We start from the raw sequence: 22,353 nt of genomic DNA, 5'->3' as shown, positions 1-22,353 counted from the left end.
ATGGGCGGGGGAACGAACTGCTCCCTCGCCGGTGGGAAGCCCTTGTGGCGCGACTGGTGGGAAGACACCAAGGCCCTCATCCAGAAGTTTCCAGAAGTGGACTTCTTTGCCGCCCGGCCAAGAACGGGGTTGAATGTTGAACCTCAGTTTCAGTGTCATCTGTATCCTCACCAGTGTCTTCAGACTGTGAGACTGCTGTCCTCCCCCTGAACCACAGTGCCTGCTCTCACAAGGAGGACGCAGGGGTTACCTGTGCAGGTGAGACAGCAAAAGTACAAACACACTGGAAGAACACTCACCCACTTTTACAGGCGGTTAAATTGAAGGGTCAGGGGAGCTGGGCATTCTGTCAGTTCACTATGTCAGTTATCAGCTGTGTTCTGGTCAGCCAGGGTACAACTGCACTACAAAATTCTCCCAGAGTACATGTTCCATGAAGGAAGGTGCCATTTTTTGACTTCTTACATGTAATTGATAAACTCCAACATGACACTTGTCTGTGTTGGGAGTGGCTGAATCACGTCACACTTTAATTTCGAGATTATGATTTTTTACTATTAAATTATAACTACTTTAGCTTTCCTTCAATGAGCCAAACAGAAAATGGAGTCCTAGCCAGCGTATGAACTTACAACCATAACTGGCTTCCATTGGCACCTTCTAGTTTCTCCTCTCCCAGATGAGACGGCACCCACTCCTGCTCCCCAGCCTCTGTCCATCCCTGCAGTGGCCTTGCTGGTGCTGGGGACGCTGTTCTTCCTGCTGCTGGCGGTGCTGGTTGTACTGCTGTTCCAGAACAGAGCTCTGAAGAAGGGTAGGAATGGGCCCAGAGAGAATAGTGATCACAGTTATTTTCAGTAAAGAAGCCCCGTAATGAACTCTGAATAAATCAAAAGGTTTTGATGAAGCAAGAAGGTATTCTGTTAGATTTGCACTTTCTGAATACCATTGTGTGTTTGTTCATTGTATGAGTAGAAATCTGGTCTCTCTGAGGTGACTGCTTGAGTCTGCCTCTCTGTGTTCTCTCCCACAGCCCTGTCTGTGAGGGACCACGCCCCTCTGCGTGATGCTGTCTATGTGAAGATTGAGTATAAACCGGCCAAAGGAGGAGCCTACAGCACCCCGCCGATGGGTGAGGAGATCTTATTGATCCTCGACACACTCAGGACAACACCCCTTCTAAACACCCCTCCCAGTTTCCCCCCCGTCTACACGCATTATCAAAGAGCACCTAACACAATGTCACACAGCTTCTCACTACAAGAAGTCACATACACACAGATGTAAACATGCGGACACATACACGTGCGAATACACACACACACACACACACACACATACACACACACACTTATATTTCTGGTGCGCACACAGAGGAAGCCAGCTGCTACTGCTGTTGGCATATCACACACTGGGCGCAGCACAACCAATAAAAACCATGCACCAAGTATCTGAGTATCTCCTGCAGATGAGACTAACGGCACCCTGCCTAATAAGCGTCCTGCTGTGTGCATGTTATTACAGCACAGAAACCACATGAGCGTTTTTTCAGCTACAGCTCTGTAAACCACTCAGGAAGGGGAGACTGAAACACGGCTGTGCCGTAGAGTAGAAGATGATGTATATGATAACAAATAACAGCTTCTTGCTGTTTGCACGTGTTTGGGCATAAGTGCATAAACTAAACTCCTCCTGTCCTCTCTGACTCTGAGAGACATCAGCAGAGGAAAACTCATGTGTGCTGTGAGCAGGGACAGGACTGACCTTCTCTCCTGTTCACAGGGAGTGTCCTTTCTGAGGACCTGCCGTCTGGGTACGAAGATGTGGGGGGCAGCGAGGGACACTCCCTCTCGGGCAAGTGGGTGGGAGGGTGGGTGTGGCTAGTGGGGTGGAATTGAGTGACGTGGCCTGAGCTGTCAGTGGATGTCGGGGGTGGTGCTGTGGTTAAATGGTGGCCTGATTTTGGGTAGGGTGGAATTCCCTTTGAGTGCTCCTCTGTGACACAATGATGTGTTTTGCTCATATCTGGGATGTGAGATGTGTTTTTTATTTATTAATCAGCCGCTATATCATAACAGAAGTAACAGAAGTTCTAAGAGCGTATAGGGAGGAGAGTACAGATGTTCTGTCCAGTGTTGGGAAATTTGTATCTTTTATGTAAATTATGCAAAGAATCATCTTTTTTCACAAAAAAGATTGGGAAGTACAATCTTTACCCTGAAGTCTCCTTGCTTTTCTGTGTCTGGTACAGGGGTCCTGGTGACAGATAACACACTGGAGGACTATGATGATGTCATCACTGTAGATCCAAGTACAGGCAGTGCGGCAGGTGAGAGTCTTTTGATTGGCTGCTGGGAGAGTGGGTCACTGTTTTCAAAGGTTGAGCCAATCATGCATTACCTAGCCTAGGACTGTTGTTTTCCATTCATTTATATTCCCCTTGATCAGAACTGTGTTTCCATCAGAATCCCAGAATCCTGTGCAAACTCTGCAGTTTATCTATCCTACTTAAAGTATGCGAAAGAGGAGTGATGGGCCCTAAATACATTTGTAGGTCCTGATAAAATGTGCCAGTACCCTCAACTAGGATGACTCTGCTATTGAGTTTGTACTTTGATTTTTGAGAGATGAGATCAGAGATCTACTGCAAAAAAAAAAAAAAAACTTGTTTTCTCCTGTTTGTATGTTTTCTGCTTTTTCAGAATATTTTCATTACAATTTTTATTACACAAAATGTCTTATTACTGCCATCAAAATTTAGGTTTGTACTGATATAGAATTTTAAGATTTCATAGTTAAGACATTTAACATTTTTAAAATGTTCTCAGAGCATTTTTTAGCTTTGCTTTGTTTTATGTTTAAGATAGGAAAATTTCTTTTGGATCCACAGATGTATTTAGTTTCCTTTTTAAATGTTTAATATGTGCTCCATATATTTTTTAAATAAATTCAAGTTTGACCAAACATAACGTTTTTTTATGAAGTATTTCCATTGAGTGTGTGCACAATATACATCCAGAGCTTTGAAAAAAGATGGAAGTGTACTGGTTAAATCATTTTCAGAGAATACTGGACCTACATACCGATTTAAATGAAGTCTGCATGGAGGTTATAATGTTGATTATGTGTTGTTAATATGTAGAATAACACTACAGGGTTGGTCATTACACACTACATTGTCTGTATTCTCTTCCCTATAGCCTATACCACATCCATATCTGTCTCACCTACCAAATAAAGGTCTCTGGTTCAAGTGAGAGCATCCTTTAATTTGAACAGGTGAAAAATCATTGTAGTAAATATTTTTTACTTAAGGAGCAACATGTAGCTAATTGTGGATTTATTATATGTGCTATAGCTGTGTTTTCAGCCATGTACTTTTCATGCATTTGCAACCTGAAATCGAAATTCATTACCTAAATAAAAAAAAATAGAACATAACGCTAGACATAGCATTTTTTCTAGAAATAACATTTCATTTCCTGATTAACATTTAATGTCAGATAAATTGAAAAAAAAATGCAGTAATGTGTCCTATTTGGCCTGTTATCCCAGAACCTGACTAAACCTGCTCACTGTTAAGTGTGTCATACCGTTCTGCTGCTGCCATATCCTGTAGGGCCTTCCTGCCAGCTAGATCTCTGCCATCTAACTGACTTCCTGTGTCTGATGGTATGTGAGTGTCACACTCACAGGGAGCAGTCTGGAATCATGTCCCACTGACACACTGTGGCGGAGAGAGATGTAGCTGCAGCTGTTAGAGTCAGCGTCAGTCTGGACTCCAGAAGTGACCGCTGTCCATTCAGCACCATCCACTTCCTGAGGGACGCCTCACCACCAAAAGCCATCAGGACCAGAGACAGTGGCTGTATTCCACAGGCTGCTCGCAGCTGCAGCAAGTGCCTAAAAACAGACAGGCCAGGCAGTCAGAGACGAGGCTTTGAAATGGCAAACTTTACAGGTGTTTACAAGATTTGGCAGGGTTTACGTGAGGGCTTGCCGTTTATGATTTCACAAGCAGCACTGAATGGGACCACCTTCACTCACTTTACCCATAAGGCTTACAAGCGATGTTTCGCCCCTTGAGTTACAGGGGGAGGGATAACCTTTACGCTCCGTCTCTTAACAAACGGTAAAACTTCCTTAATTTTCATTTCAGTGTAGATACAATTGATGGCACTATTATTCAAGCGAATTTGTCTATGATAACGACAACACAATATTTACACATCATTTTAATCGTTTGCAACGCTATTACAAATGCAACGAAAGAGCTCTATGGGTGAATTTTAAAACATTCAACAACAACAATACGGGTTTAGATTATCACACCTCTCTAGTATAGAATTTACTAGAAATGCACGGATTCCTTGAATATACAATAAGCATCGCTGCCAGGGCCATTGGGCGCAGCCTTGCGAATTCATGCGGTTATTGAAGAACTTCCTGCAAAGCGCCAAAGTTTTGGAAACGCTGGCGGCAGAAGCTTCTGTTAATGTCGCCCAATCACAGACGAGCCCGTATTCAAATTGCTGTCAGTGTCAAAACTCTTAGCCAATCAGAGCCCATCAGTATTTCTTTCGTCATCAGACCGTTCTACCAAGTCGCGGCGCCATATCAGACGTCATTGCAGTTAGATTGTTGCAGTTGAAGTTTTCTCCAGTTAAATCGGGTAAGTTTTGATAAGTAACTTTTTTTTCCTCATCAGTGCATTGGCCGTCACATGGTTTACATAATAACTCATTGTATAAGCGCTTTAAAATGTGGTCCCTTCGATCATGAAGTGGCTTGTCGGATTGTTTGCGTTTTTCTTGGTACGAGGGCTTTGTCGTTACCTAACAAGAATGTAGTCCATATCTCTAGTTCTTCCTCCAGGTTTGTTTTGCACGTTAGGTATATTGTTTTATTGCTGGCGTGTTTTCAGTATTGTTTAGTTGTGTAGTTACCTCGCTTGTGAGCATTTTTTGCGGGCAGAGCGACCATTCGATTGCAACCCAGCTAGGTGACCTGTTTTCCGTTTACAGTTAGTTAACGTTAACTCAGCATTTTGTTACTTGGCAGATTCTCTCATCCAGAACGACTGACAAAACGTACAAAGCAATTGCGCCTCTACTTCCTGCATTTCATTTTAGTTTCATTTAATTCCATTCAATTTAATTGCACTTTGCGTAAGCAATAAGTGCTAAATCATTATTTCCAGCGGTCTCAAATCTGAATGAAAACTAGCCCGTCTTTTGAGGCGCATAGCGTCAAAAACCACATGGGTTCACTTGGTTCAGTAATTTAGAGCATGTTCAAATGTCAAATGATGATATGTGTTCCATTAAAGTTAATCCTAAGAGAGCTCAGCTGGAATGAGTACGTGTGTGAATTTTGTTCTCATTGTCGTTCTTTGTAAGAATCAAGTGAAATCTGTTGAGGGAAATCATTTTCTACTGTCTTATTGGGTGTTTTCTCGTTCGGGCAGAATACTGCAAAACGCCAGATACCCCAGGCAGGGCTGCTGATGAGGAACACCTGAATGTGGAGTGTCAGGGCTTTGAGGATGTGGAGGATGGGGTGGATTCTACAGTCGGTCTCCTCACTTCACCATCAGTCAGAGCTCTGTCTCCTGTCTGATTAGCAGCCCAGTCAGGTACCATTAACACACCCATGTCTGAGCCTTCCCATTCAGCCACTCTGAGGTCTGTCCCCAGTTCCCCACCTAACAGACTCCTCCCTGGGGCACTGCTCCACCTGCTGCCCTGAAAGATGCTGGTGTATGACTTCACTGTTGAGATATGTGACTGACTTTTATTTGTTGAACAACCAGAACCTCTACATTAAAGGAAACTGACATTTCACAATTAAAAAGTATCAAGAAGCAGACGTCCAGCTTGGCTACTGGAGCATAGTGAGGTTGTGCAGCGTTGACTGGAGGCACTAGAATGCAGGTGAGGTCATCAGGCTGTGGACTGTTCTGTCAGACGGAGAGAAGTTACGCTTCAACTGTCCCTCTCGTCACCAGGACAGGCTGATGGAGAGGCATCTCCAGACGACCAAAGACACAACCTACTTTATCCTGAAAACAGAGGACATTTTTGGTGGTGTGTCTGACAATGTGTGTAAGACATGTATGTCTACTATGTCCTTTTTGACATACGTTATCACATTATAATGGACAACCTTGTTACCATGCTAACACGTGTAAGGGAAAATCATCAAATCTACTAAATGCATATTGTTGTACATTGTCAAGTATAATAACTGCGAATGCTCACAAGAAGACTGAACATTTTGACTTTGTTGTAGTTTAATGGCCCTCATTTACATTTTGGAAGGTAATTGTTCCCAGTCTATCTGTGTAAACTATATAACAACCTTCCAACGATGTAGACTGAACATTTTTTTCTCCCATATTTAGTCACGGTTGCATTGCTGTTGCCTCTTTGGTCTGGTTGCTGTGCAACTTTCTTGTGTGCATATTTTTTATATAAACCCTCTTAAAAATAGAATTTGTCAGTATTGCCCAATGATTCAATGTCAGTCACTTGTCATGTTATGTTGTCATTTATTTATTAGTTTACATTATAAATGTATCATTTAAATATTATTTTCAATAACATGATGTTTTCCACTCAGTACCAAAGAATCAGTCATGTACATCTAAAGTATGACTTTAATGTATATTTACATAAAGTATGTAAAATACTAATGCAGGGAGCATAAAAATAACATACAGTAATTGTGAACATTCCCATATTGAAATGAAATATATTGTAATATACTGAGAAATCTTGTTCAGCCCAAGAATCTACTGAAATATGTTAAAATATATTAATATTAATCAGAAATATGTTGCAGTGTACCAAAACGGTAATAATGTACATATTTTTAATGTGTTTATCGAGCTTAAATGAGTTAATAACAATGACAGTGTGGAATGGTGTCACAAGTTTGCAGTTCTAGTATTAATATATTGAGATGGTGGGGATGATGGTGGCAGTTCACTCTGTAAGTCTGAGAATACGCAGGTAGTTGTTGTGTATTTACATGTATTTGCAGTGGTGTCCCATGGACAGGTTTTGGAGCGGCACCATTGTTTATGCCTGACTTTTCATTTCTGCCTCAGGTGGTAGTTGGGATTAACTACATACATGAGGTTTCAAGCAAAGAAATATACATATATGTGTAAATGACCAGTTTTGTACACAGCACCACCGAGCAGCTGTGGGCCGCACTCTCCCCACCAGCCCCTTTTACCCCCACAGAGAGGACTGCACTCTTTTCTACAGTGCTGTCTGTGTGAGATGAACTTCCCGTTTCATAACTGTCGCCTTGGTCAGCAGTTGTCTAATAGCTGACATTCAAATAAGAGTCTGATCTCATCAGAAGAAAGCATGAGATACTCCTCTGCAAACATTTCACTATAGAATATATTGTAGCCTCTTTTATTTTTCAACAACAAATTTTTGAAAACCTTTCAAAATGAAATTATATATTGAGATGAATTGTATTTAATCATGGGTTATATGATAATTTGTCCATTTGGGTAGTCAGTTTAGATGTTAATGCTTGTTGACAGACCCTATCATTGTACGAAAAGTGCTTCTCTCATGCACAGCCTGTCAGGGGTGCTGTTTGCCACCTGGGTGGGGTCTTCTGTCGGCAGGAGGAGTCCTGACAGACAACACCGACGCAATATCGGAATATATGGAGAAAATGTAAATAATGTCCTCTGATTTGGTACAGCGCTTGTTTGAAGTTTTCCTGCACTCTCTCTAATAAGGCAGCAGTGAGTGTGATTGGTGGGTGGGGTGAGCTCTCTCTCTCTCTGAGGGGGGTGGAATGATGCACAGGGGCTCAGTTGCTCTGAGGGCTCAGAGGGGAAGGTTTGAGTCTCTGCTCTGCTCCACTCCACTCTGAGGAGGGCTCTTCTGTACTGCTGAAGATGGATAGCTGTCTTTTCTTCCTCTCTCTTTCCTCCATGCTGTTGTTCTCCACAGCCAGTAAGTACCGTGTTCATCCTCTCCAGCTAGACACTGTCCAGGGACTGGGTAAAATCTGCGGATCCAGTGTTGAATGAGTGCCATTCTGACAGGGTATTCAGTATTGGAATGATGTGATGAAGGGGAATAGCTTTACTTAATTATCTCTCTGTGTTTAAAGGTGCAGGTGGTTACACTGATGGAGCACTTTAACAAAAACCCATGATAACAAATATTTTATTAAAACAAACAATTATTAGAGGGTTAATGGCTAATTAATGCTCCTGTAGAGTACAATTACTTCATTACATTTGGTGGAGTTAGGGTAATATTTGTTAATATCAGTTGGAGAGGCATGTCTGTGTTTTGATATGTTTTTGTCAGTTAATGTCTGGCTTGCTGTATAGCTGCATTTATCTTGCGCTTTAGATCAGAAGAGCATTTATATTTATTCCATTCCGGTGTTCAGCCGCGACACCTGCGTCGACCTCAGCCCCAAGCGCAGGGCTGAGCCGCTCACATCCAGAGCCAGACTTCCTGTGTAAATCTTTTTTAAAAAATTATACTCAGTATGTGTTTATAGATAAGAGCCTCTGGTGACACCAGCCAAAATGAAATATTCTTTTATTGGAAAACAGCTGTGAGGTGACACTATTGATAAGTTTTTCACAAGTATTATCAGTGTATAATGTATTATATGTGTGTGTGTGCGTATATATATATATATATATATATATATATATATTAGTGTGTGTGTGTACTGTATAATGTATTGCCAAGTGCGTATGCAGCGCATTCCATTCTTAGCGTGTTTTTACAACAGTATGGACTGTAGAGAGGAACAAATGTCTTCTGAATCAATGAATCAAATGACCTCTGTATCATATTATCTTTTCTGTACTTACAGCAGTATATGTTTATGTTAAGATGACCTTTTTGAGAGTTACCTTTACATGATAGAAGTCTATATCCAGAGAGGAAGACAACATCTAGCTTGAGAGAGCAAATGGCATTTAATTTCTCCATCTATACAATCTTTGGGAATGATTTCTTCCTGCTCCACATTTTAGAGATGATCAGAGTGAGCGTATTGACAACGCTGTTTATGTGAAATATTAAAATATATAACATTTTATTCAAAAATTGAGTCGATGGATTTTGTATGGTTTTGTCTGACCCCATCGGTAGGCTATATTTACTACAGAGGAACTGTGTGATGTCTGATACACATACTAAGTGAATGGCTGTCCAGATACACACGGTGACGTGAGGCTGGTAGATGGTGGCAGTCCCTGTGCCGCTGCTACCGCCGAAACGTGTCGATCAGTGCGAAATTTCTACAGCTGACCCTCGTTTTCATGAGGATTTATTGGAGTTTCACTCGTCCTTAGATGCACTCCTATTGCACATCTGTTCACTCGATTTCTAAATCGATGTTTGGACGAACTTTATACCCAGGGGATCGCCACTGCTCGAGGGGCATATGTTAAGATCACAGCTAATGGATAAACGCGCGAATATTGTGCTGTACGTGCTAAGAAATAAACACAAAGGGAAATATAATAAACCATACTACCATGTGTATTCACGTAATAATGCAATACAGGCATACCTGGGTCAACAAAGATCATTTCTAACTGAAATAACATTTTTAAAAATTATTATTTTTACATTTTATTTTTTATCTCCAGAAATTGTAGGCAGCAATTAAAAATAATACAGATAATACAAACGTTGATGTTGCATACTAATTTAGATCAGAAGCAAAGGAAGCGATTAGAGCTTTGGATTCATCGTTGTTAATATAAATTAATGCACCTTCAGGCATATTTGCAGTGGACTCTGTTCATAGTCAATGCTCATATAAGAATAAGAAGCATTTAATGATCAAAAGCCATGGGGAAGAATAATTTATATGCATACCCCGTTTATAAAAAAAAATGAAATGAATTTGAGTCCATTTAAAGCATGTAAAATGGTTCTCGTCGGAGCGCAATGGCGCATAATTTAATCAACTAAAACTGAAAAAAATAAAGAATAAAATGGAGGGGAGAGCTTCTTAAAAATTTAACCATAGTAACCAAAATAGGAGGTGCTCTTGTAATAGCGGGGTTGACAACCCCGGGTTGTATAAATGAAAACAACACAAGAACCAAGTCGCTCAGCTGAAGTGAAAAAGTTGTCATGCTTTCATTACATGGCAGGTTCTACACGAGCATATCAAGAACTTCCGACTCACTTCAGCATCATGCCTTTATCAGGGAGTTAAAAAAACGACGTGAACCAAGAGCTGCTTATAGGTAGCAGAGAATAAATAAATAGATAAATAGATAAATAAATATAGTAAAAGTAAAAACCATGTGTAACAAATTAGAATTCACAGCAAAGTGTCAACTGCGTAACTACGACAACTGCTTTGTTAGTCACAACTCTAAATGCTGCCGACTTTTATAAGTCCCTTTAATGTGGAGTAAATACCAACAGGAGGAAATATTAGAGTAGTATAGAAAACAGTGGGTATTCACAGTAAAATGTTAAAAGGAAATAAAGAAAAAGAAAGAAAATCAGTAAAAAACAGGAAAACATAAAAAGATTACGCGAACGAAAGGAAATATAACAACCATAGACCTATACTATATAAGGTATTGGAATCTACAAAGAGCGATGGCGGGGCTGGAAATATCAACTCTGCGGAAAAGTCATCAGATGAAGATTCTCATAACGCCCAAGATAGTAAATACCTCTCAGTGTGAAAATTAATTAGTTATTTTGCCTCAACGTGAAAATGTATCCAAGGCTCTGTTGACAATATTTGATTGTTCAAAAAACCTTTATTATTATGGATATGGAATACCAAAAGATGACACAAATGTAAGAGTAAAGGTATACTTCACGTTGTTCGATGAATCTTTAAGACAAAGACTGCCGGGTGTGTGTTTATAGACAACTGACCAATTAACAATAGGATGTAACAATAATAGATATAACGAACAAGATTAGGCAGAGGCAGCAACGCGGTCTTGTGATTGGTTCATTAATACATTATACAAATATTGCGAATTTTTTTTGTCAAAGCAACGGCAGCAAATATGAGAGCACAAAATTTTCATTAGAAATGAACGTACAGTCATATAGGACAATATTTGACGTTAATGACAGTTAATTTGTCGCACACCCCAATCCATTTAAACTGTTAATGATCGGGAATAGTTACACAAGCATCGGTCATTATGATTGACAAATCGTACGGTTAATTTCAGTTCCATCAATTAATCCAGGATTCTTTATAGCTTTGAATTTTTGTATTCAGGTCTCTCTAATGTGTCGTGATTTCCGCCCACAATATGTTTGTAATATGATATACGAAAAATAATATAGCTACCGAAATACCACATTCTTGATTGCTTTGATAATAATAATAATAATAATAATAATAATAATAATACCTTCTACCTTAAAATTCTTGTTACCGCCTTTACTCTGGCACTCATTGCCCTGTTTGAATTCAGATCTTGTTAGCTGCCCTATACCCTGTAGCTGTATAAATTAGCTAGTTCTGCATCCTCAGGCTCTCAGCTGAGAACTGTCTCATTGTGGAACTGTACACATCCTGTCCCCGTACTGTCGCTATACTTACTGTATGCACTTTTGTACGTCGCTTTGGATATAGCGTCTGCCAAATAAATAAATGTAAATATAATAATGATAATTTATTATTATTATTATTATTATTAACAAATCTGAACTTAGACATAATGTTTCAAAGATTTATTTCATGCATGACGGAATGTATTTTTGGTAAATTAGTAGAATGCATGCAATTATGAAACAGATTTTTTAGATTGGATAGTATGATACTTTCTTCATTAAAGATAAAACTGCATTTTAGACATTTGTGTATTTTTAGCACACTGCCTGTCGAAAACACAGATAGCACGGTTAAGTGAAGCATACACGCATATGGGACATTTTCTGCTTTCTTTGTCAACTGTTGACGATGGCATCCACAAAAAACAATCTGTTTCTGACTGGCGTGCCATTGCATTGGTCAGCAAGGACATTGCTTTAAGCAGGTGGGAAATTGAGAACATTTAATTATCAGGCGTATGGGAATATGACCGTGATTTCCCGATATGGAGCTAGGAAGATAATTGATAGTTTTAAAAATTAAAATGCGTGACAACGTCTAGACCATATTGCTTATTTCACAATGTAATGGCATTGCCCACGCCGCGAAAACAATTTCCTTACCAAGTCAGCAATCCCGCTTTGTTACTTAGACATTGTTATCGATATTGATGTTATTAATTATTCACCGTTGCATAAAGTCTCCATTACGTTGAATGGATTATTGACATCAGCCAGAGGACTTGTTTTAATGCATTGCTTATTTTTGAAGTGATGGAAAATAAAAACTTTGATGACTAGACCCTGAGCACAAAAAAATGGAGAAAACGTGCTCTAATTTTGTCTGCAAATGCCCGAAATCCCACGACCACCCCAAAGTAGAACTGGAATCGGCATTAAAACGCTAAGAGCAGGAATATTTGTGTCGACGGTCGGCAGACACCTTTAATGCTCACTGGTCAACATTATCGCTCCTGCAGTTGTCAGGCATAAAACGGCGTCCTTTCCTGACCACAGCAGACATGTATACATATAAACAGGGTGGTCTTCATGAGAATGACAAAAGTCTCACTGCCAGAGGAGCAAATCTGATACTCACCCATTGGCACCTACCCATTGGCAAGTGGATGAGTATTTTTGCTGATTTTCCATAATTTATATGTGATATTATTTAAATCTGATCCGCTAATCTACTATGAAAGAATTGTATGAGAGTCTGTGGGAAATGTCTCTAATAAAATGTCCTCTCTCTCTTTTGTGTCTCCAGGCAGTGATGATGTGAGGCTGGTGAATGGAGGCAGCCCCTGTGCTGGGAGAGTGGAGGTTTATCATGAGGGAGAGTGGGGGACAGTGTGTAGCGATGACTGGGATGAGACAGATGCTGAGGTGGTGTGTAGACAGCTGGGCTGTGGGGCTGCTGTGGAAGCACCGAGTGGAGCTCACTTTGGAGCCGGGTCAGGGAGAATCTGGATGGATGATGTGTCCTGCAACGGGGCAGAGTCCACACTGAAGAACTGTGATTCAGGAGGATGGGATAACCATAACTGTGGTCATGCAGAGGATGCTGGAGTGATCTGTTCAGGTAGGAGACAACTCAGTTATTCAGCTATTATCCATGCTCTTACAGCAACTCAGCTTATTGTTAACTACTTACAATAAATTAAAATTGTAGTAATAAACTGCTTCTAAAATGTGTATGTTGTAACCATTTGGATTATTAATCCAGAATATAAACAATCACAGCAATATATTTCAATACAAATTATCTTCTTGAATATTTTGTCCAAATTAATTGTGCTTTTTCATATAATTATGCATTATCCCATGTGTCATAGTTGTACAGATTTATATTCACGTAATTCCATTAAAACGGGTTATCTTATGGCACTTTCACAGCTACTACATTTGTCATTAGACACTCTTTGTCTCAGATGTTAGTGTTTGTTAAAGGGTTATATGTGAAACATACAGACACATAATCGTACCAAGACACAAGTTAAAACAAATAAAGATCACTACAGAGGGGTGGTTGTGGATCATTTGGAACTGACCTGTTTTGGTCCATCAAAGATTTTTAAAGTTTGTAAGCAAACACATTCCAATTTAACTGGAAATGTACTGTATATTAAATCAGCACCAAACTGAAAGTATGATTTTGCTTCTACTGCAGCTGCCTGGCTTGTGTGTCATTCACACCCAAAGGGAAACTTACTTTAGATAGACACAATGCTTTTCATCACTATTTAATGGTGAAAGCATTTTATAATACATGGAAAAAGATTGCTTAAGATTGCTTAAGATGCCTGTATTCTCGATTGTACCTGTATATACCCCAGAGAAGACCAAATGGTAAAAACCAAGTGAATTAAATGTCAGTTACAATTTGAAACTGGTAGAATACTGTTCTTTATGAAACAGCAGAGAACTAAATAAATGAAAAAGAAACTTTTTTTTTTTTAACATATGAGCTCATGTATTTTCCTTTGAAACTATAAGCAAACCTAAATTGAAAAAGAAAATATTGCTTGAAACTGAACCCAGGTTTTATTACTTGTGAGTGAACTTGGTTTAGTAGTGCTGTTAGTGGTTGCTGCTTTATCACTGTTTATTCCATGTTGGTCTCCAGCCCATCGAAAGGTCAGGCTGGTGGGAGGAACTCACCTGTGTTCTGGGAGAGTAGAGGTGCATGATGGGAACGCCTGGGGCACGGTGTGTGATGCTGACTTCGACCAGCAGGATGCAGAGGTTGTGTGTCGGGAGCTGGGCTGTGGGGTTCCTGCAAGGCTCCTGGGGGCAGCTGGGTTTGGCAAAGGGGAGGGCCAGGTGTGGTCAGAGAAGCTTCAGTGTAGGGGAAAAGAATCTCACATTTGCTTCTGTCCGACATCACGCACCCAGGAACAGAACTGCAACCGTGAGAACTATGTGGGACTGGTGTGCTCTGGTAAGAGTCTTGTTCTGTTGTTTGAGTTTCAGTGAGATCAATGAAACATTTGTCTGATTTCCTTTCTAATTGTCACTGAATTCTTCTGATAACATTATAATATTGTAGTGCATGTAACAGCTTTAGGTATAATCAGCGTTTCTCAAACCTCTCCTGGAGGACCCCTTGTCCTGCATGTTTTAGATCTGATTTAAATGATTAGTTTGTTATTAAGCAGCTTCAGTAGTTCATAATGATTTGATCATTTAAATCAGCTGTGTTGGAGCAGGGAGAGATCTAAAACATGCAGGACAAGGGGTCCTCCAGGAGAGGTCTGAGAAACGTGGAGTATAATGAAACGTTTGTCACAGCGGTTTTTCATTGGGAACAGTGGATTTAATAGTCTATTGCCATGGATCAGGTAATCCTCACATAGCACACTATAGACACATATGAGAAGGATGGATACAGATATACAGTATCAGGAATTCACCCTGGGGGAGTTCTGGGCAGACAGCATGGAGCAGCAGTAGGTGGTAATGTCACTTCATAGTTCTTAGATGCTGCATTCAAATCTCTGAGGCTTGCATGTTGTGTATCCAGATTTGTGCTGTCTATGTGTTTCTAAGTTTACTGAGCACCTGAGTGTGATGGACTGGTGTCCCATCCTGGGTGTGGTATTGTTCTGTCCCCTGCACCTGCACCTGCTATATTAAATACAGTTCCCCACTGTTCTCTTGATGATAATGCAGTTATTGCAAACAAATAAAATTATGATGACTTTGTCTATTCCAGTTTACTTTATATCATTATGATATTCAAGCTAAGGTGGGAAGGTGGTTGTATTTCAGATTTGGTCATAAGCTAACTCCATTGTCCTGTCTATAGGTTACACAGAGTCCAGACTGGTTAATGGTTCTGACAGATGCTCTGGTCGAGTGGAGCTGAAGTACCTCAGTGCCTGGAGCACAGTGTGTGATGCATGCTGGGATATGAGAGCCTCCAATGTCCTCTGTCAGCAGCTGAGTTGTGGGAGAGCAGTGGCAGTGCTGGGGCAGGCCTGGTTTGGGGAGGGGAATGGCTCAATTTGGGCTGATGTGTTTGAGTGCCAGGGGAATGAGACACATGTCTCCCAGTGTGCTGTTTCTGCTTGGAGTCGTGCTGCATGCTCACATGGACAGGATGCTGGAGTCATCTGTTCTGGTGAGGACTGATATCATTTGGGTATTCTCTCCATACTGTAAACATGTTATTTGGTATGTGTTAGCTCCGTTGTGGGGGTGTGATCTCTCCTCCAGGTTTGCCTCTCCTCCAGGTGTCAGATGTCTTTTGCAACATTTGAGGCTGCAAAAAGTTGTACTTTGAACAAATTAGCTGCCTGAGGGGTTTAGGAAGCTCTGTGAATATCTTTTCCACACACTGCAAATACATGCAAAGTGATGGATTATTTAAATACATTTACTTTTTATGGCTATAGAAAGTGTCAGAACAACAGCATGTAAATCCATAGCTGTAAATAGGATGTCCATAGTCAGTGTCACTAAACCTTGGGTTTTGAAAATGAGCACTGATAGCCTGCTTAGACGCATGTCAGTACGAAACTGAGTGGATGTTTATGACATCTGCAGGTTCTTCCCACTCTGCTCCTGATGGGATGGTGCAGCTGTCTGGACAGAGTGAGTGTGACTGACTTTATTGGTAAAAGAGTATGAGAAATGCCTCCATGCAAAGTTTAGGTCTTTTCTCACTTCCTGCCTGTTGCTTTACTGTTTCATATACCACCTACAGCAGTTTCTGAATAATATCATATGTTCATGGAACTGTAATCCAAATGAAATTGCATTAACCCAAATATGAACAATACTTTTGTATTTTAATGTTCTCATTATCTCCTCCTCTCGTTCTCTTTCTCTCTCTCTCTCTCTCTCTCTCTCTCTCTCTCTCTCGCTCTCTCGCCCCCCCCCCCCCTTCCCTCCCCCTTCCCTCCCCCTTCCCTCTCCTCCCCCTTCCCCCCCACCCAATCTCAGACCACAGGTCCCTCAGGCTGGTGGGGGGAGGGGGGGACTGTGCAGGAAGGCTGGAGGTGTTCCACAGGGGCTCCTGGGGGACGGTGTGTGATGACTCCTGGGACCTGCAGGATGCTCAGGTGGTGTGCAGGCAGCTCCAGTGTGGGACGGCCCTCAGTGTACTGCAGACCTCCACATTCGGACCTGGAACTGGACCCATCTGGCTGGATGAGGTGGACTGTGTAGGGAACGAGACGTCCCTGTGGGAGTGTCCCAAAGCAGAGTGGGGACAAACGGACTGTAGACACAAGGAGGACGTGGGGATCATGTGTTCAGGTACAGAAAACTTTGCTCAGTGTCACTCCCTGAGAATGAGTGGCAAACAGACAACATCAGAACAGTGAAGCTGTTAGCAGGTCTCACTTTCCAAAGAGTTAGACAGCAGGTACATTGTACAGTAGCTGTACAGTAAATAGTATAGTATACTTTGTGAAAATTAATTTCTTTTACAGTTCAGTAATTACAGTGATGTCTGACATTGATAAATCATTACTACATGAATTATAACCTTTCCTGATCAGAAATGATCTCACTTTTGTTGAGATGTGATGAAGGGAATCAACATAGAGAACAGATATGACACCAAGCCTGCATGCACTTGAAATACAAAGGGAAATATATATATATATATATATATATATATATATATATATATATATATATATATATATGAAATGTTTTACTAACAGGATTTCAATATTGAAACATGTTATTAACAAGACACAACTTATTACAGCAACATTTTTAGTGCATAACATCAGAACATTAATGGGTAAATTGCTGAGTACTTATTATTTTAAGTCCCAATTTAGAGTTGGAATTTTTTATCATAATTTTAGTAAAACCCCATGTAATCTGTTTCTTTTCTTTTTTTCTTTGTTTTAGTATGACAGTTTTATTAATATTAAAAACATCAGACCAGAACAGAGATTTGATGATTTCAACTAAATGTATGAAAACTGACATACATGTTTACACAGATTCCAGGCACTTTAAACATTTTTCTTGACTACTCTCCATATCTCCATTTGGAAGGAATTAGTGTTACTCACACGGCCTTTCATCCCTATTCAGTTACTCTTTACCATTGAAGAAGTTTCCACTCCAGCTGTATTACAGAAACTGGTCAGGCTGAATTTCCTCAAACTGTTTCCTGTGTGTGTGTGACAGAGTTCAAACAGCTGAGACTGAGAATGGGGACAGACACCAAAATCTGCTCAGGACTGGCAGAGGTTTTCTACAATGGCACCTGGGGGAGTGTGTGTGATAATGGCATGACGGAAGACACCGCCACCGTGATCTGCCGCCAGTTAGGCTGTGGGGACGGAGGGACGTTCAGTACAGGAACCACCTCTGTTGGAGTTCGTCAGTGGATCGCCAACATTATGTGCAGACGCCATGATGAGTCCCTATGGCAGTGTCCCTCCTCTGCATGGGGTGACAACGACTGTACGTTCACAGAGGCTGCTCTTATCAGCTGTAAAGGTAAAGACCTCTAAACTCTATTAAATACCTTACCAAACACATACATCTTTTCCCCAACAAAGTAAAGTACAATAAAAAAGTAAATTACAATAACAAATGGCGTTTTGACAAAAAATAGCACCCATGAACACGATTGGTTTGTTTTGGAAGGTCAGAGCAAGGAAGTTGCCCCAAATGATTCATCACCTCAGCAGGAGACGACACAGGTGCAGCAGTGCCCAGGTAAGTGTAGTGTCTCAGCTCTGTAGTATCATAGAAACCAAGGAGAATCTTTGACCACCACTAACATGTTCTCTTCCAGTGCCCCCGGAGTTGCGGCTGGTCGGCCCCAATAAGTGCTCTGGGAGGGTGGAGGTGCGGATTGAGGGTTCCTGGGGGACTGTCTGTGATGACTCCTGGGACATGAGGGAGGCCCAGGTGGTCTGCAGACAGGTGGGCTGTGGGGAGGCCGTGAGGGCAGAGGTCAATGCCACATTTGGGAGGGGAAGTAGCACCATCTGGCTTGATGAGGTGAACTGCACAGGAGACGAGCTCCACCTGTGGGACTGCTGTCGTTCCCCACTGAACCAGAGTGACTGCTCTCACAAGGAGGACGCAGGGGTTACCTGTGCAGGTGAGACAATGAATGTACACAGACTGGTAGAGCACTGAGAACAATGTAATTTGACTGTTAAATTGTAAAAGTGTAGAGTCTCCTAATGTTCACCTATGGATGAGACTATCATTTTGGCCCAAGACACAATATGGCAGTTAGGCAACAGGGCTGAACAAATGTCTGCCACTCAAACGAATGCTAACCACTCACTGCTTCCAGCTGCCCCTCCTCCCCCGGTTGAGAAGACACCTCCCCTTCCACCTCAGCCTCTGTCCATCCCTGCAGTGGCCTTCCTGGTGCTGGGGGCGCTGTTCTTCCTGCTGCTGGCAGTGGTGGTGGTCCTGCTGTTCCGAAATAGAGACCTGAAGAAGGGTAGGGATGAACAACAAGAAAGTCATGATTACATGGTTATGATAACCGATTGAAGCCCCATGATTGACTTAATGTATTAATCAGGAACCCTGGATGGAATTGAAAGCTAATACATCTGATTCACTCTGTGAATACTATTGTGTGGTTTGTTCATCATGCAAGTATAAATCTGGACTCTGAGAGGTGACTCTGTGACTCTCTGTGTCTCCAATCCCACAGCCCTGTATCAAGGAGACCATGTCCCTCAGTATGAGGCTGTCTATGAGGAGATTGAGTATAAACTGGCAGGAGAAAGAACCTACGGCGCCCCCCGAAGGGGTGAGTGGACTCGATTGTTCCTCCACATGTTCAGAGCACCCCGTTAAGCCACCCTGTAGTTTCACACCCCTCCTACACACTCTCTCACGCTGCCTCAGAACACAGCGTCACACAGCACCTCACACAAATACTCTACACTGTCAAACACATAGTCACAATCCCTGCTGTGCTACAGAGAGTTTGTGCAAACATGAGGCATGGCTTCCCACACACACACACATACACACACACACACACACACACACACACACACACACACACACACACACACACACACACACACACACACACACACACACACACACGTGCACCCACACATTCCACAGACAGAGAAAAAGGTTGCCGGTTCGATCCCCGCTGGGACACTGCTGCTGTACCCTTGGGCAAGGTACTTAACCCACAATTGCCTCAGTCAATATCCAGCTGTATAAATGGATAACATTGTAAAGAACTGTAACCTATGTAAGTTGCTTTGGATAAAAGCTTCTGCTAAATGAATAAATGTAAATGTAAATGTAAAAAGACACAATGCAATGCTGTTTACATATCACACACTCAGCAGAACCAGTCAGAACCATGTACCAAGTATCAGAGTTTCTCCTGCAGATGAGTATAATGGCACTCTGCACTAATAAGCATCCTGCATGTGATCACAGCATAGAAACCACATGTGTCATTCAGCTACAGCACTGTAAACCACTCAGAGAGAGGAGAGAGAAACATGGCCGTGCAGTGCAGTGGAAGATGTACACGATAAGCAGTTACAGCTTCTTGCTTTGTGTGAGTGTGTTTGTGTTCATGCGTGTAAGCGTGCGCTCCTAAACTGCGCTCCTCTTGCCCTCTCTGACTCTGAGAGACAACAGAGGACAACTCATGTGTGCTGTGAGCAGAGACAGGACTGACCTTCTCTCCTGTTCACAGGGAGTGTCCTTTCTGAGGACCTGCCCCCTGGGTATGATGACGTGGGGGATGGCGAGAGACAATCGCACTTGGGTAAGTGTGGGTGTTGGGAAGAAGAAGTTGCTGTGGTTAGTGTGATTTTGGAGGGGGCAGAACTCCTTTCGAGTGGTCCTCTGCTCCTCTGTGTCATAGTGAGTTATGTCCTTTGATCTTATTTGAGGGTGTTATCGAACACAATAATAGCCCTTCTAATAATAAGGCATATAGGAAGTCCACTCTTTCTATGGGATTGTATCTGTTGTATCTGTGCCACAGTAAACATAGGAACAGTGTCCCAATCTGTTTTGCCTTTCACTTAATGATCCAATGCAGGGGATTGAGTTGGCTGGGTTTCTGTGTGACACACTGATGCGATTAAGGTTCAATATAAGATCATGAATATAAGACTGTGAAATGTTTATCAGTATTCAGGTCTAAATGAAACACTGTACCCTCTGCTGACTGGTAGAACAGTGTGAATACACAGTTAAAGTGTTATTCAGTGTTGCTTGGAAGCACTGGGTTGTATCCAGTATCCTGGGTTCAAGGCTGTTTCTGGTTCAGGGGAGTCTGTGAAGGAAGAGACAGGAGAGGACTATGATGATGTCATCGCGGAGGAGAGCACAGGTAGTCTGTGAGGTGAAGATGTAATGTGCTTCGACAAATCACAGTTCTGAATCACTGTCTCTGAATTAAACTCTGCATATTGTATACATTTAAAGGTGTATATATTTAATATAAAGTAAAAAAAAATCAGTCATGTTTAAAAAAAGTTCACGTTTTAAAGTAAATGATGCAAGCTATGTTAGTGTGCTCTTTTTGCGCTCTGTTATGAAGGACAGACGTTACCCATAAGTCTCAGTGCTTTTCTGTGGTTCAGGGGATCTTATGTCAGAGAACATACCGGACAGCTATGATGATGTCATCACTGTAGATCCCATTACAGGCAGTGTGGCAGGTGAGTGTCTGTTTTAATTAGCTATGGGGATGAATCAGAGAATTCTCCTCAATGAATTTGCACATATGCGCTCAGTGTTTTTAAAAGTTGTTTTTTAAGTGATATTTATTCAATGCGATACTGACATTCTGTTGTAAATGTTTAAGAGATATGCTGTTACTTTTCTCCAAGGGTTGTGTTGGGTATTTTGTAATGAAACTGAGTGTGCTTCCGAGTGTGCGTCAGTGTCCATGGTCATTAGACAACCAGTACCATACAACCAAGTGTTAATAGTATTACAAAAAAAAAGCACACCACTCTTAAAAAAACACAACCTTTATATGTCTGAAATCATCTGATCACACAGAGCATCTGTTGTATCCCGGAATGGGAGATCTGGACATGATGGCAGCACTGAGTTTCAGTGAATCATTCTAGTACAATCATTGCTTCTTTCTGTTTAAGGAGAGCTTTTGAAGGGGGAAACACCAGAGTACTATGATGATGTCATTGCCATGGAACAAAGTCCAGGTTCAGGTAGTTCATGTTTGCTGCATGATTATGTATTTTAGCCTTCTCTTCTCTGTGTCTCTGTGAGTACATTGCTCGCGTGTCCCCTCCTCTGTCCCTGTAGTGGACAAAGTCAAGACCATGGAAGGACCTCTAGAGACGGAGAAGATGGGCTATGATGATGTTGGGGAGGAGCCTCTTAACAGCGAAGGGGCCTTTAGAGAGTGATAGTTCCGTCTGCGGTGGTCTCTGGAGTGCTGAAGCAGATGAGGAGAGGTCTGGCCTAAATCATGTGACTAGTGAAGACAGCCTTGTGTCTGGTCTCCAGTGGCGGCGGGTGAGTCCGAACATTACCTTCAAATCTATCATTACTTTCAACCTGTTCCCATTTATCCTCCTTGATTAACAATAAAACAGATCATTCACAGAATAATTGACACCGATGCCGTAATTAGAATAAATGATTATGCTCGTGAAACACCACAGATTGTGTGAAATTTGTGTGCTATTGCGAGAGCTACAGCATGAGATTGTTTAATTAACAAGGATGGCATTTATCGATTTAAATTACGTTAAACGCTCATGACACATCACAGCTTTTGTGAGGTCTGTGTTTT

At 41.5% G+C, this 22,353-nt stretch overlaps 1 protein-coding gene across 1 annotated transcript; it reads left to right on the top strand.

Moving 5' to 3' along the window:
- Positions 1-21,964, top strand: LOC118770732 (antigen WC1.1-like). Its single transcript, XM_036518497.1, has 18 exons — positions 1-186; positions 709-814; positions 1,034-1,132; positions 1,783-1,854; positions 2,252-2,329; positions 12,862-13,176; positions 13,936-13,943; positions 14,232-14,535; positions 15,403-15,717; positions 16,542-16,856; positions 17,751-18,029; positions 18,367-18,678; positions 18,946-19,032; positions 19,252-19,350; positions 20,272-20,343; positions 20,854-20,916; positions 21,170-21,247; positions 21,861-21,964. Exons 1-18 carry the CDS (start codon positions 1-3, stop codon positions 21,962-21,964), a joined length of 2,892 nt encoding a protein of 963 aa, XP_036374390.1.
- Positions 21,965-22,353: the final 389 nt, after the last annotated feature.

Source organism: Megalops cyprinoides, chromosome 23, assembly GCF_013368585.1.
Source record: "Megalops cyprinoides isolate fMegCyp1 chromosome 23, fMegCyp1.pri, whole genome shotgun sequence".
Classification (NCBI taxonomy): domain Eukaryota; kingdom Metazoa; phylum Chordata; class Actinopteri; order Elopiformes; family Megalopidae; genus Megalops; species Megalops cyprinoides.
This window is presented reverse-complemented; position numbering and strand designations above follow the sequence as displayed.

Coding starts and splice junctions, on each gene's coding strand:
- LOC118770732 (XM_036518497.1), top strand. CDS start 1: ATGGGCGGGGGAACGAACTGCTCCCTCGCCGGTGGGAAGCCCTTGTGG. Junction 2,330..12,861: donor AAGTACAGGCAGTGCGGCAG/GTGAGAGTCTTT, acceptor TTGTGTCTCCAG/GCAGTGATGATGTGAGGCTG. Junction 20,917..21,169: donor CATCGCGGAGGAGAGCACAG/GTAGTCTGTGAG, acceptor TCTGTGGTTCAG/GGGATCTTATGTCAGAGAAC.